Raw genomic sequence first — 15,538 nt, forward strand, 5'->3', positions numbered from 1 at the left:
TTATCTGTTTTACATTTGGTAGTGTATATGTGTCCATGCCACTCTCTCACTTCGTCCCAGCTTACCCTTCCCCCTCCCCGTGTCCTCAAGTCCATTCTCTACATCTGCGTCTTTATTCCTGTCCTACACCTAGGTTCTTCAGAACCATTTTTTGTTTTTAGATTCCATATATATGTGTTAGCATACCGTATATGTTTTCTCTTTCTGACTTACTTCACTCTGTATGACAGACTCTACGTCCATCCACCTCACTACAAATAACTCAATTTTGTTTCTTTTTATGGCTGAGTAATATTCCATTGTATATATGTGCCACATCTTCTTTATCCATTCATCTGTTGATGGACACTTAGGTTGCTTCCAAGTCCTGCCTATTGTAAATAGAGCTTGCAGGTTAGTTCTTAACCACTGTGCCACCAGGGAAGCCCTGAAGTTTTTAACAGTGGAAAATGTGAATCTAAACTTGAAGACCTTGACGCCTCCCAGTCGTGAGCTTCACAGGATGACTTCTTCTGCAGCAGGCAGAAGGCTGTGGGTCATCATTCAGGTTTTCAGGCTTGATAGGATAGCCTCTCATGTGTATGAGTGGATAGCAGTTCAACACAGTGGTTTCCAAAGTCGAATGCCTCCTCACTTCATATGCAAACTATGGCCTGGTTTTGTACTGTCTGGTAGCTTAGAATCCTTTTTACGTTTTTAAAGGTTGTGAAAAAAAAGTTAAATATGCTATAGATACCATATTTGGCCTGCAATACCTAAAATATTTAATGTCTGGCCATTTATAGAAAGTTTGCCAATCCCTGGTTCAGTATATGTTCATGTAGTCTGTGTTACATGATTGTATAATTTATCATATAGTTTCATAGAACCTGTTTTTTCTCAAAAAATTAATGGAATTGTCTTATTAATATTTTAAGTATGAATTGACATCAACCTCTTTCAAATTTTCCTTCCGTTTTGAATTCCACTTCTGACAGTGTGTCAGCCTAGATAATCTAAAATAAGGTCTTCAAAACACCTAGAAGGGGGCTTCCCTGGTGGCGCAGTGGTTGAGAGTCCACCTGCCGATGCAGGGGACACGGATTCGTGCCCCAGTCTGGGAAGATCCCACATGCTGCGGAGCAGCTGGGCCCGTGAGCCATGGCCGCTGAGCCTGCGCGTCCAAAACACCTAGAAGTACTGGCTAAAAAGGAGCAACCATTGCAGGACTTCCCTGGTGGTGCAGCGGTTAAGAATCCGGCTGCCAGTGCAGGGGACATGGGTTTAATCTGTGGTCTGGGAAGATCCCACATGCCACAGAGCAACTAAGCCTGTGTGCTACAACTACTGAAGCCTGTGCGCCTAGAGCCCGTGCTCTGCAACAAAGAGTAGCCACTGCAATGAGAAGCCTGTGCATCTCAGCAAAGAGTGGCCCCTGCTCGCCGCAAGTAGAGAAAGCCCACACGCAGCAACGTAAACCCAATGCAGCCAAAAATAAATAAATAAAATAAATAAATTTGGGGCTTCCCTCATGGTGCAGTGGTTGAGAATCCGCCTGCCGGTGCAGCGGACACGGGTTCCATCCCTGGTCCAGGAAGATCCTGCATGCTGCGGAGCAGCTAAGCCCATGCGCCACAACTACTGAGCCTGCTCTCTAGAGCCCGCGAGCCACAACTACTGAAGCCTGTGCACCTAGAGCCCATGCTCCGCAACAAGGGAAGCCACCACAATGAAAAGCCCGCATACCGCAACGAAGAGTAGCCCCCGCTCGCTGCAACCAGAGAAAAGCCTGTGCACAGCAGTGAAGACCCAATGCAGCCAGAAACAATAAATAAATTAAATAAAAATAAATAAAAATTTTAAAATAAATAAATTTATTTTAAAAAAAGCATCAACCATCCCTTTAAATGGAAAGCTTAGCTGTCAAGAACGTTAGGGAAATCCCCAGGTCATTAACCCTCTGACCAGTGCTATGACAGCCTGGCAGGGGCATGGTTGGTTTTGGTGACATAAAGGAACTTCTAAGGATTTCTTCAGGAAGAGGAAAATTGAAACTAAAAGGAAGGGATGATATACAAGGATTCATGAGAAAAAATTATCCCCTTGCTTCCTAAGGAAGCATGGACTTTATAAGACAGTAATCATCTTAATAATGGCTAATTGAGGTTATTAAGATAAAATGGTGCCAAATCCTGGAAAACAACATGAAAGAAGGGAGAAAATAAAGAATTCAACCATACTAGTAAGCTCCATTTATTGTTCAGAGGAAGCTTAGAGTAAGTAAAGTTTGCTTATTAAAATATTAAGAAAAATATTTTTAAGGAACATAAGGAGAAAGTGTAAATTCAAAACAGGTAGAAGGGGGAGGAAAGTGAATTATGATCATTACAGTAAAAAGTACGCAAGGAATATATATGAAAAAAAGTATAATTATAGCACGAAATAATAAAGTAGAAACAAGTCCAAGTACATTGGTAATCATAGTCAATGAAAGTGATCTAAACTTCCTAGGGAAAAGTCAGAGATTATCAGTATGCCTTTTTAAGAAAAATTCAGTAATATACTATCTACAAGAGGCCCTCCAAAGATATAAGGTACATAGGAAAAGACAAATGAGACAGATATTAAGGGGAAGAAATGCTGCTCTATTTATGTATACATTATTTATATTTAAGGCAGAAAATATTATTAAGGATGGAGCTTTACTTCATAATGATAAAAGGAACAACTCAGGAAAATAAAAAATTTCTAAACTTGTATATGCCCAGTAATGTAGCATAATAATAAACAAAGCAAAAAGTGGCATATTTTCAGGGAGAAATTGATAAATGGTCACATGTATTGTACATGGAGATTTTTAATATAACATTTAATTATGTGTCAAGAAGATAAGCAACTATAAGATTTGAGTAACATAATTGAAAACTTGTTCTAATGTGCATGAAAGTGCATACGACAATAAGCGAATGCACATAATTTTCAAGCTTATATGAAACTTTTGTGAAGTTGACTTATATTTGCCACAAAAAAATGTTTCAATAATTTTTCAAGTATATATTGTCTAACGGTGGTGCAATTCCATTAAAAATTAAGAGCGAGACATAGTTTAAAAAAATCATTATGTTAATCAGTAGACACATTTCTAAATAATTCATGGGTCAAAGAGGAATTTAAAAAAATTTTATTACGGAAAATGTGAAACATATACAAAAAATATATCGTTATAAGGTTTTTTATTTGTAATGCAGGATGTGGAAAACAGGAAGTAGAAATTGGAAATGTCTGGTTTGAATTGATAAGGGATAAATATATATATGTATTTTTGGCTACACTGTGAGGCTTGAGGGATATTAGTTCCCCGACCAGGGATCGAACCCAGGCCCTCAGCAGTGAGAGCTCAGAGTCCTAACCACTGGACCGCCAGGGAATTCCAGATAAGGGATAAATATTAAGGGTCAGGCGTGAAGAGGTGTAATATAGATTGTAAATAGCCTTTAATAAGTTAAGGACGCGTGTTGCTATTCCTAGCAATCACGAAAAGAACAGTAATGAAGCAGTATAAATACAAAGCTGATAGAGGATATAAAATAGAATACTAAAATATATTTGATTAGCTGAAAAGAAAGCAAGGAGGGAGCAATAGAGGACCACAAACACAGAAGGGGCAAGTAGAAAACAAATAGCAGGGTGAGAGTTGCAAACTCAGCCAAGGCAACAATAAGGCTAAATGTAAATGGTCTGAGTTCCTGAGTATACAGGGCAGAGATTGTCAAAGTGGATAAAAAAGCAAGGCCTAACTATATACTGTCTACAAAAGATGCGTTACCATGAAAAGACACAGGTACTTGAAAGTAGAGGGATAGAAAAAGATATGGCATACAAATAGTAAGCATAAGAAAACTGGCTTGATTGTATTAACGTTAGAAAAATAAGATTTCAAAACAAAGACTGATCTTCCTAGAAGTCTTTTTGCCTCATATTTTCCTGACTGTTGTCTTCTCATCTTTTTTTAATTAAAAAAATTTATTTATTTATTTTTGTCTGCGTTGGGTCTTCGTTGCTGCGCACAGCCTTTCTCTAGTTGTGGCGAGCAGGGGCTACTCTTAATTGTGGTGCATGGGCTTCTCATTGCAGTGACTTCTCTTTTTTTTTTTTTTCCCCCGGTATGCGGGCCTCTCACTGTTGTGGCCTCTCCCGTTGCGGAGCACAGGCTCCGCGGCCATGGCTCACGGGCCCAGCCGCTCCGCGGCACATGGGAGCTTCCCGGACCGGGGCACAAACCCATGTCCCCTGCATCGGCAGGCAGACTCTCAACCACTGCACCACCAGGGAAGCCCTTAATTTTTTTTATTGGGGTGTAGTTGTTTTACAGTGTTGTGTTAGTTTCTACTGTAACGTCTTCCGTATAGTCTTAACTTAAACATTACTCTCGCTAAGATGCCTTCTCTCACCCAAGATCCTGTCCTGTGGGCTCAAATTGTAATCATTGTAATATTTTGTAATATTACATCATTGTAATATTTATTCCAGTATTTTAAGTATTTATCTGTATCCTCTACATTTTAAATACTTTTCTGTCTGTAAGATCTGTGAGGGAAGGGACTGTGTCTATAGTTTTTTTTTTTTTTAAATCATTCTAATCTAGTACTTAGCATAGTGCCTGATGCATCTAAGTTTCAATAGATACTTCTTGAATGAATTTAATATATGAATGAACAATGTAATGAACCATTGAGTAAGAAATGTGTTAAAAGACTATAGGTTATATGAAGCAATGTTTATAACTGTGCAAAATAGTATCAAAAGAGTTTAAAAAGCTATCAGAAAGTTAGAAAAATCAAAAAGCATATTTTTTTAAATGTCATGAATGATTTTCCATTTTTCTACCATAGACCTGAGTTGGTAGTTAAGAAGCTACGATACTATGCAAGATTTATAGTAGTTTGTCTTCTTCTCAACAAAATGGATGTTGTAAAGGATCTGGTGAAGGTAAATGTACTTTAAAATAATTAAAATCCTAATCTCTCATTGTCTATGGATAATTTTGTTTTTTAAAAATAGATTTAAGGTTAAAATAATTTTGATATATCTAAATCATTACAACTTTGAGAGTATGGTAACTTATGACAAGGGTAATGATAAAAAATTTTTCCAACTCTTCATATTTCAAATACACCAGAGATAATTGTCTTAATTTCTTACTTTTGTCCCCTCAGTTTATTTTACATTTCATCACCCATCAATGAATGGTTGGCAAATGCAAACAAAAGTTAAAATATTTGGTTTAAGAAAATAATTGAAAAGTTAGGTCAAGAAAAATGTTTTACAAAGGTGTGAATGAGTTTCGATTTTTCCTCCCTTTAGTATGTCTGCATCACTCTATCCTTCATTACCTCAGGTAATTAAGAGTTAACTGCATTCTAGATTCACTTAATATCTGTAATTATTGCATGCTACATTCTGGTTACACTCTGTATTCAGTTAGTGGTTTCAATGGCATACTTCTTGATTTTTTGGCGCTCGAGTATAACATGCTAGTTTTTGCTTTTTTTTTTAATTGAATTATAGTTAATTTACAGTATTGTGTTATTTTCAGGTGTACAGCAAAGTGATTCAGTATAACATGCTAGTTTTGACAAGCCTTCTTCCTCCATCCCCAGTTACTAATAAGATTATTTCCAAAAGAAATAGTATGATATAAATACAAAGAATTTATATTTATTTTTTTTTAATGTTAAAATTTGGGGGGGTTTACCTTTAAGAGTTTCCTGTTAATAAAGTCATTGCTGATGTAGCACTGAGTAGGTATGGGTCACTGTGGATTTCTATGAAAATCTTATTGATGTGTTATCATTTTGGAGTTTTTGATTTTGAAGCAAGCCCATGTAATTTTCACTCTGTTTTGGTTATAACTGGGACCGTATATTGATAATAATCAAACTTCTTAACTGTATCAGTTTCTGTCAGGAGTATGGTACAATATACAATGTATTTTTATGATTTTTTTTCTATAACCATTTCTCTTTGTGATATTGTAAAATCAGGAACTCTCGGATGAAATCGAAGATTATACTCACCGCTTTAATACTGAAGATCAAGTGGAATGGAACCTGGTGCTTCAAGAAGTAGCAGCTTTCATTGAGGTCAGTTCTTGACAAGAAAGGTTGTCATAATTATGTATGTAAATGCATACATATGTGGTATACTTTTTTACTATGTGTATATGTCAAAAAAAAGGAATAACTTCTTACATTGACATTTTGTCTTGGCCATCAACCACTTACTGCTTTTTCTCCAGGCAGACCCTGTGATGGTATTAAATGATGATAATACCATTGTTATCACGTCTAATCGCCTTGCTGAAACAGGAGCCCCATTGCTGGAACAGGGCATGATTGTGGGACAGTTGTCTCTGGCTGATGCACTCATTATTGGTAATTGTAATAACCAGGTAAAGAATTGTGAAGGAATTATGCTTAAAATTCACTTTGAAAAATAGTACTTTTGATTGTTACAGAATTATTTCATTGTAAATATCCTAACATCCATTTGCTAGGAAATAGTTAAATTATGCTGTGTCTATATATGGACTGTACCATAGACATTTAAAATGGTTTAGAAAGAATTTTTAATCACAGAAGAAGATACTTATGATATGGCAAGTGAAAATAATATGGACCTATGTAAACAGAATTATTTTATTATATATGTTAAAATGTCTACGTACAATACATATATGCACAAGAAAAAGACAAGGAAGAAATTTACCAATATTATAAAAGATTTATCTCTAAAAAATTTAGCAAAATTTTAAGTGATTTTTATTTTCTTCCTTACAACTTTCTACATCTGTATATTGCCTTTACAATCAGGCAAAAATGGGGGAGCAGTTATTTTTAAGTACATTTGTCAAAAACAAATTTCAGATATTTTTTCATGACAGAATAGTCCCATGACAATGAGGATTTAAGGTACTACAACTGTAATTTACTGAAAATTATGGGATATTGGAAAAGTCACCAGTGGATACACTTTTCTATATGTATTACTTATACAAGTTTTAATTTTGGATCCTTCCCTTACATCTGTCATTTTTGTTGTTGTTAACTTTTTCTTATAATTCTCCAATTTTGGATTTTAAAGCTTTAATTTGCAAATTTCTAAATTAAAACATTTTAATTTAAATTAAAACCTTGCCTACATGAAGTTCTGTAGAAGTATTATTCAAAATAGAAAAGGAGGGGACTTCCGTGGTGGTCCAGTGGTAAAGAATCCGCCTTACAATGCAGAGGACTCGGGTTCAATCCCTAGTCGGGGAACTAAGATCCCACATGCCACAGAGCAACTAAGCCCCGCGCACCAAAACGACTGAGCTCGCATGCCTCAACGAGAGAGCCTGCGTGCCGGAAGCTATAGAGCCCACACGCCCCAGATCCCGCGTGCCACAACTAGAGAAGAGAAAACCTGCATGTCACAGCTAGAGAGAAACCGGCACACTGCAGTGAAGAGCCTGCATGCCACAACTGAGACCCGACGCAGCCAAAAATAAATAAAAAATAAGTTGTTAAAAACAAAACAAAGTAGAAAAGGATACAGTCTTCTCTCTTTTTCTTTTTTTTTTCTGTGCCACGCAGCTTGTGGGGTCTTAGTTCTCCAACCCAGGATTGAACCCAGGGCCCCGGCAGTCAGAGCTCCAAGTCCTAACCACTGGACCTCCAGGCAATTCTCAGGATTCAACCTTAAACATTATGTAGTGCCGAAATGTAATGAAGTGATTTTAAAATGGGCCATAGTCATATTTCAGCCTGGCTGGTTTGCCAAAAGTTAACATGTTTTATGGGATCTAATATAGGTCTCTGTGTTTACGTGACTACTTTTTGTTTTTAAAAATACCTATGGAAATTGATGGATTGATAGAAGTATTGATAGATGGAGCGAGATGTGATGAAGCAAATATAGAAAAATGTTAATGTTATAGGATCTAGCTATTGAGCATAAGGGTGTCACTGTACAATTTTTTTAACTTTCTGTCTTTTGAAATTTTTTGGAATAAAATGTCCAGTGTCATCAGGTACACATGAAAGTCAAGAGTAACAATATGATTAAACACTTCAAGGTCTGTGTACTGCATTAACGGTCAGGTTTGTTTTCCTTGCAGGTTAAGTTCAGTGAACTAACTGTTGACATGTTCCGGATGTTACAAGCCCTGGAAAGGGAGCCAATGAATTTAGCTTCCCAGATGAATAAACCAGGAATGCAGGTGACCTTCTCCCTACAGCTGCAATTTGCTGCTTCTGCTCCTCATGGAATGCTATTATTCAGCGAGAGCCATGAGTGTGAATAAAGAATTCTCCTGATGAGATGCAGGAGAAATAGATAAGCATAATGCTAATTAAAAAAAGATATTTAATGAAAAGGATAGTAAAAATAGGCATTGATAAGTCATATGTCAAGTACAGTTTGTATAGTCATCCGTCTGTATCCATGGGGGATTGGTTTCAGGACCCCCGTGGATAAACCTGCAGATGCTCAAGTCCCTTATTTAAAGTGGCAGAGTGTTTACATACAACCTATGCACATCCTCTCGTATGCTTTGAATCATTTCTAGATTACTTATAACATCTAATAGAGTGTAAATTATATGTAAATAGTTGTAAATGTTATGTAAATAGTTGCTGGTGCACAGCAAATTCAAGTTTTGCTTTTTGGAACTTTCTAGAATTTTTTTTCTAAATATTTTTGATCCGTGGTTGGGTGAATCCATGGATGCAGAGGACCGACTGTATGTGCATTGTTTTCTGTGTGTAAATATAGGAATCAGCTGACAAGCCTACCAGGCGAGAAAACCCCCACAAGTACCTGCTCTACAAACCAACATTCAGCCAACTATACACATTCTTAGCAGCATCTTTTAAGGTATCTATCATCCAGTACTTTTTAGCATATGGGGAAAGTGTGCCTTAAATGGAATCTGAGAGTCACTCTTCTCTTTGAATATTTGAGTCAAGAATTTAGGAAAAATATGAAAATGAAAACTGCCTTAGAATATCCTAATCATAGCTATTTTTGGAATGGAAATTGCTTATTATGTTTTGAATGTTCCCTACCATTAATTAATGGGAATATTGATTAATTATCATTCTCCTTTCTCCGGGTTTTTCTTGCTAAACTGCTTTAGGCATAATAGTCAATGCAGAACTGAAAAACAGGAGCAGATTTTATAGGCATGTTCTATAAATAGAATAGCCACCTGAATGGTGGCTCTGGGAAACATTTTGGCCGTCTGAAAGAACCATGAGTAGGGAATTCCTCTCAGTTTATATAGAGAAAGGCACGGATGGAAGTTTGTCTTTTAGACCTCTAGTCAGGATCTTTACTTCTCCATCTTAAGTTTTCCAGAGAACGTTCTTTAAATGATGGGGTTTTGAAGCAGAGATTGTCTTCAAAACTTTTGGCAATGGTTATAGGTTAATAATGAATCTTTGCTGTGTAGACAGTTATAAGTTCGAACTAGCAAGAGTGACTTTTCTCTTGGAGGAGACCATTATATGTTAAATTAGGTTCTTGGTTTCCCTACAACTGTAAAATGTCATGAACTTTCAATAAAACTGTTGTTTCCTGTTTGTCGTTTTGTATATGTGATTTTCTTTAATTTCAGGAGCTGCCTGCCAATAGTGTGCTTCTGATTTACCTGTCAGCCACTGGCGTTTTCCCCACAGGTCGTTCTGATAGTGAAGGTACAATAAAGGAATGCTCCCTGTCGTGAGCAGGGCTTGAATTCTCTTTATTTTCTACAAGGCGGTGGCCCATAGCCCACAGACAATCTCAAGCTTTCCAGAGAGGCTCCCAAATTTGAAACCTGGTCTGTTTGCTGAATCGGCAATCTTGTAGATACCCCAGTCTGTTTTATTTGCTGAAATATTATACAGTAAAGTTAAAAAAAATCAGCAAATTCACATACTACATGCATGCCTCTCTAACAGATTTGCTAAAAGCAAACACATATATGTGCATGGAATAACCAAGCCTAATTATCTACTTCACATCGTTGAATTTTTCTGAGCCTTTAGTGTGTTAGGGAATCTGGTCAGCGGCTTCACTGTGGCTGAAAGTCTTGTAGAAATCAGTGCGCTTTTGTAACTGTGAAAGTTCAAGTCCTTGACATAATTTTATTTTGTGTCCTTTCTTTGGTTTTATGGATTCAATCTGTAGAATATTGGGATGCTATTTTAGAACAAAAACTTGAAGCTGTCCAGAACATGTGAGTCCAGAATATATGAAATTGGTTGAACTAGATGAGTAGCTTGGATGTAAACAAGGCAATTAAATCTTTACCTGGACAAAAAAAAAAATTGTTCTTAACATCCTTAACATTTTCCTCCTCATTTGTTTGTTGAAATTTGCATTCCTTTATACAATGCATGTCCCTGCCATCTTCCTTGCATGACCTACAGATCCTCTTAAAGTGTTAAAATGAAAACAAAACAAAATAAATCTCTCTTCATTGCAGTGATTTTTTTTAAGGGATAAACTATAACACTATTAAAAGTGATGCAAAATCGGGGCTTCCCTGGTGGTGCAGTGGGTGAGAGTCTGCCTGCCGATGCAGGGGACACGGGTTCGTGCCCCGGTCCAGGAAGATCCCACATGCCGCGGAGCAGCTGGGCCCGTGAGCCATGGCTGCTGAGCCTGTGCATCCGGAGCCTGTTCTCCGCAGCGGGAGAGGCCACAACAGTGAGAGGCCTGCGTACCGCAAAAAAAAAAAAAAAAAAAAAAGTGATGCAAAATCATAAATACTTTAATTTTTTGGTGATAAAGTTAGTACTTTTATTTATAAATAATTATTTCCATATCTTATACACTATTGAATCAGATTTTCTGGGCCCCACCTAATGTATTGATCTCTTGTTTTACTTTTTTCAAAGTACAGTAGTTACTAACTGAATGGTCCTTTGAGAGAGATTATTCCTAACATCCCACGGTTGCTGTTCCATTTACACAAGAGTTTATTTAACTAACTGATAGGACCAGTGGGAAACGGCTAATTCCCAAACCGGAATTACAGTGGTTGATGTAATAATAATGATAGTGGATTTTTTCCTACACTGGTATTTGGTAATTCTTTTCTTAAAAATGAAGTTTTTGTCAGTGAGAATTTTCAAGTTCCATTCAAAAATTTCCCTACATTTTACAATTAGTGGCCCTCTTAAAATTATATTTAAGAAATTATTAGGACTCCATTCTGCAACTTTCTTACTTAAATAATTTTGTTGGACTTGAGATTTTAGTTTTGCTTGAAATGAGAAGATCATTTTGAACATCCCAGATCTCCATCTCTTTTTTACCCAGAATAATGGGATGCAGTAGATTCTTGTTTTGTTTCTCATTATAATCTGAAGAACTGATGAAGATGGTCAGATGATCTTTTAAAATATTGGAACAGGCAACATGCTGAAATCATTTAAATGCTAAGTTAAACTAAAATGTTAAATGTTCAATTAATAAAAATGTTTTGTAATTATCTTCCATTTGTATCAATGAAAGATTCACCCAACACCTTTGTGTTTGAACATCAGATCAATGCTACTCTCCAATTGAAGTCTAGGATTCTTCCCTTTCTTTTTATAGGTCCTTATGATTTTGGAGGGGTACTTACTAATAGTAACCGGGATATTATAAATGGAGATGCCATCCACAAACGAAATCAATCCCACAAAGAAATGCACTGGTATGTATTATAAAAATCATAGTTCTCTCATAAAATATTAAGTAAAATGGAATGTTCCCTTAGACTGCTATTCATAACACTTATTTGGATTCCAGCAATATCTCAGGCTCTGACTATCTTAGGCAATTAGAATTGTTGGTTAATATTTATTTTACAATTTTTTATTGAGTATGTATCATATGTCAGGAACTATTCAATCACTGGAGATCTGTTCATTCAAGTTGGAGGAGACAATAAATATATACATAAATAATAAGGCAGGACATGATGCACGTTAATATCAAAATAAACCTTTTTAAAATTAATTAATTTTATTTTTGGCTGTGTTGGGTCTTCGTTGCTGCACGCGGGCTTTTCTCTAGTTGCGGCGAGCGGGGCTACTCTTTGTTGTGGTGCGTGGGCTTCCCATTGCAGTGGCTTCTCTTGTTGCGGAGCACAGGCTCTAGGTGCACGGGCTTCAGTAGTTGTGGCACACAGGCTCAGTAGTTGTGGCTCGCAGGCTCAGTAGTTGTGGTGCACGGGCTTAGTTGCTCTGCGGCATGTGGGATCTTCCCGGACCAGGGCTTGAACCCATGTCCCCTGCATTGGCAGGCAGATTCTTAACCCTGTGCCATCAGGGAAGCCCAATATAAGCTTTTTTTTTTTTTTCCAATATAAGCTTTTTAATATAAGGTTATGTTGGTGTGATATAGCAAAAATGAAGTTAGCTGTATGATTTCAAGGAGATTTCATCTATGAAAGTTTGCTCAGTGCATTCACTGGTTGGGCCATTATAGGCTCTAAAACTTCCCTAGCTGAGAGAGAGCAGTCTCATTATAGAGGAAACAGGACTTGCTTGAAACTGCATTTTTAATAGCACTTTACATAAAAATATAACTTCATATTAAAGAGTGGGGAAGGGAGGGCAGAGGGAAATGTTTCAAATTACACATATAATAGCTAATTGTCCCCCAAGCCATGTGTTGGTGCTATAGTTGACCATAGTTGTAAATGATTTATATCAGAAAAACTTGTATTTGAAATATATTGGGGTTTGATGATATTGCTCATTGACAACATCATTTTGTATATTTACATTAATATTTATAAACTACCCACATTGTCCACCAACCATGGGAAAGAGCATGCACACCAAAATTGTGACCTTAAGCAGTGGCTCTGAAATGCATGTTACTGGACTTTAGCCTTCTGTGGGCCACAGTGAATCTGTATCTTTAACAAGCACCCCAGCTGATTCTGATGCACATGTCCAGAGGAAATGTAGATAATAGAAGGGGAGCCCCTGCTTATTGTCTGCAATATTAAGATATAGCTTAAAATAATAAAAATCTTTAAAATGGATATAGATTTTGAAAGATTCATTGAAATAGAAATCTGGTTGTGTTATTACATCTTGTTTTCAGAACATGTTCTTAGGAGGAACTTATAAATACTAAGTAAGTCCCTAAATGCTGACTTCTGGGATTTTCATGTGTATTTATTAATCCATCTTTAAATATATTAATATATATATTAAATATATAGACTTCTCTTCAGCTTGAATATTCTTGAATAATAATTATGTTCGAATTTTTTTTTTCCAAATAAAACTGTTAACTTGTCTACCCCAGTAAATACAGACTTTTTTGGTCTTTTGCTTAATTAATCTTTGTTTTTCTCCCAGTGTTGTGACAAAAAGGAGACGTGAGCAGACCAAACTGATGAATAAGATTTCTGAGACTTGGCTGATAAAGTTATACAGTCATTCACTGTTACTCTTGTTGTTGTTTTCCCAGCCTTCATCCTGGAGATCTCTATCCTTTCACAAGGAAGCCCCTGTTCATCATTGTGGATTCATCCAATAGTGTTGCGTATAAGGTGAGTTCCATGAGCGCTATTCCACGTTAGACACTATGGCACCACCCTGAGGTAACCAGTCTGAACATGTGCCTTTTTATTTTGCTTTATTTTATTTAATTTTACACAGTTTGTATTTAGTCTTTCTTTTCTTTTGAGGTTGTGCATGCTAGTCAGGATCTGGTGCTATGAATAGAAACAAGAAGAAAACGCATGAATGGACACTCAGTGGAAAATAATAAATCCTCCTGCGGGAAAAAAAATTCAAGATTTCCAAGATCACTGGTGGGAGGTTTATTTTTGTTATATAACCCAGAATAGTTTTCTTTTATAGAGGTTGAAGTATATGGGAACATTTTATTTTCTAGTTTTCAAACTTTTTCCCCTCTATACACTGAGCTACTATAGTTTAAGTGGAATTTCTATCCCATGTTATAGAGTTATATTCATTGAATATCAACACAAATTGTTTTAGATGCACTTATTATTGTTTTTTTTGATTTGCGACAGTAAGTAAAAAAAGATGACGCTGAATTCTGAAATAAGTAACAGGGACTTAATGTGAAAATCCTTTCTTTTATATTTTGCTATAGAAGCAGTGGTTTTCAATGATTGTATAAAGAATGGCAGCAGTGAGACACTTTAAAGTTGGATGTTAGAATTCAAACAATAGTAATTTAGAGGAAAATGAAAACAGAATTTTTGGAGCCCTTTGTATGTGGTTGGAATATTTCATTTGTGGACAGTATACTCAGAAATATGCTGGAAACACAGATCTGCCAATTAAAATTATTTCTGTTGTGGGTGTTCATATAATTAGATGGGGAAGCAAACGTTAATAGGTTTATTTCAGGAGAGCAATAGAAATGTTTGGTAGCCAAAAAAGCTGACCCCAAGCATATTTTTCCATCTAATTTTCATGCTTAGTTTCACTTTTTAAAGTCGGAATTCCAAGAGCATCCATCCCACCCTACGTTGTTCAGCATGTTTCTTGCTACCCATTTTGTCAAGTTTAACGTTACAACTTTTGATTTTTAGGAAAACTAGCTATGTACACTCTTAAATTGTGAGTGTGCTGTTGTCATTTTTAATCTTTTTGAGAGGGTGGGAGGCTGCTAAAGGAAAAGGTTTATTGGCTACCCCATTTAAACATATAAAATCAGAAGAGTCCAGGCATTTTGTGTCTTCACAGAATTCAAAAAAAGCATTCTGTGCCTTTGTCAATGAAAAGGAAACATTTGCTACAGTTTAACAATGTAACAGAATGTGTTGATGCACAGTAAGCAAGTGTATTGCTTACTATGATCTAGCATGTGTTGAAAGTATTTTCACAATCTATTAATTTCTCTCAATTTAATTGGACATTATTTGATACCATCTTTTATAATCTCAAGAATATCATTCATGTTATGTACCTGCTATTTCCAGAGTGTCGGTTGGATGTAGACTGCGTATTGGATGATGATTTTGAAAAAACACCATTGTGCATAATTGGAATTATGTCTCATGATTTAATTCTAAATTTCAATATCCCAACACCCAGGATAACAGTGGAATAATAGATTTCTGTGTGTGTTTGGTGTTGATGGCACATGCAGTGTCACTCCTCTAAAAAATTAAATTGTCAAGAACATTCTGATGTTTAGAAATGAAATGGGGAGCCCATGTGCAGTAGGCAAATGAGAGCATGATGTAGACTAATTTGGTCTTTTAAAAAATTAGTTAATGCCTCTGAATCAGGTGTGCAGTTCTCTGTGTTAACATATGAAAGTGTCTGACATTTACTTTTCCCACAAAGCACGTAAAAATTCCTAAACTATCATTTTGCAAGTTTCTAATGAAAAAGAACTGGGTGACATGTATTATTTCTTCAGTACATACTTTGTTATATCCATTTCATCCATATGAATGTTTTATGAACATATATGTGTTTTCTAAATGTTTCTTCATGTAAATACAAACACTTCATGTTATTTCTTCATTTCAGTATTACTT

The 15,538-nt window shown here is 36.2% G+C and overlaps 1 protein-coding gene across 3 annotated transcripts in view; it reads left to right on the plus strand.

Annotated features, from left to right (window-relative positions):
- Positions 1-15,538, plus strand: part of SCAI (suppressor of cancer cell invasion) — a 145,637-nt gene that overhangs the window by 94,659 nt on the left and 35,440 nt on the right. For all 3 annotated transcript variants that reach the window (XM_067743329.1, XM_067743331.1, XM_067743332.1), the window contains 8 exons: positions 4,872-4,968; positions 6,024-6,122; positions 6,278-6,430; positions 8,138-8,239; positions 8,794-8,895; positions 9,638-9,716; positions 11,608-11,707; positions 13,483-13,564. In XM_067743329.1, the coding sequence (XP_067599430.1) occupies positions 4,872-4,968; positions 6,024-6,122; positions 6,278-6,430; positions 8,138-8,239; positions 8,794-8,895; positions 9,638-9,716; positions 11,608-11,707; positions 13,483-13,564 (814 nt within the window). The remainder of the gene's footprint in view (positions 1-4,871; positions 4,969-6,023; positions 6,123-6,277; positions 6,431-8,137; positions 8,240-8,793; positions 8,896-9,637; positions 9,717-11,607; positions 11,708-13,482; positions 13,565-15,538) is intronic.

The sequence above is a fragment of the Pseudorca crassidens genome, chromosome 7, assembly GCF_039906515.1.
Source record: "Pseudorca crassidens isolate mPseCra1 chromosome 7, mPseCra1.hap1, whole genome shotgun sequence".
Taxonomy (NCBI): Eukaryota; Metazoa; Chordata; class Mammalia; order Artiodactyla; family Delphinidae; genus Pseudorca; species Pseudorca crassidens.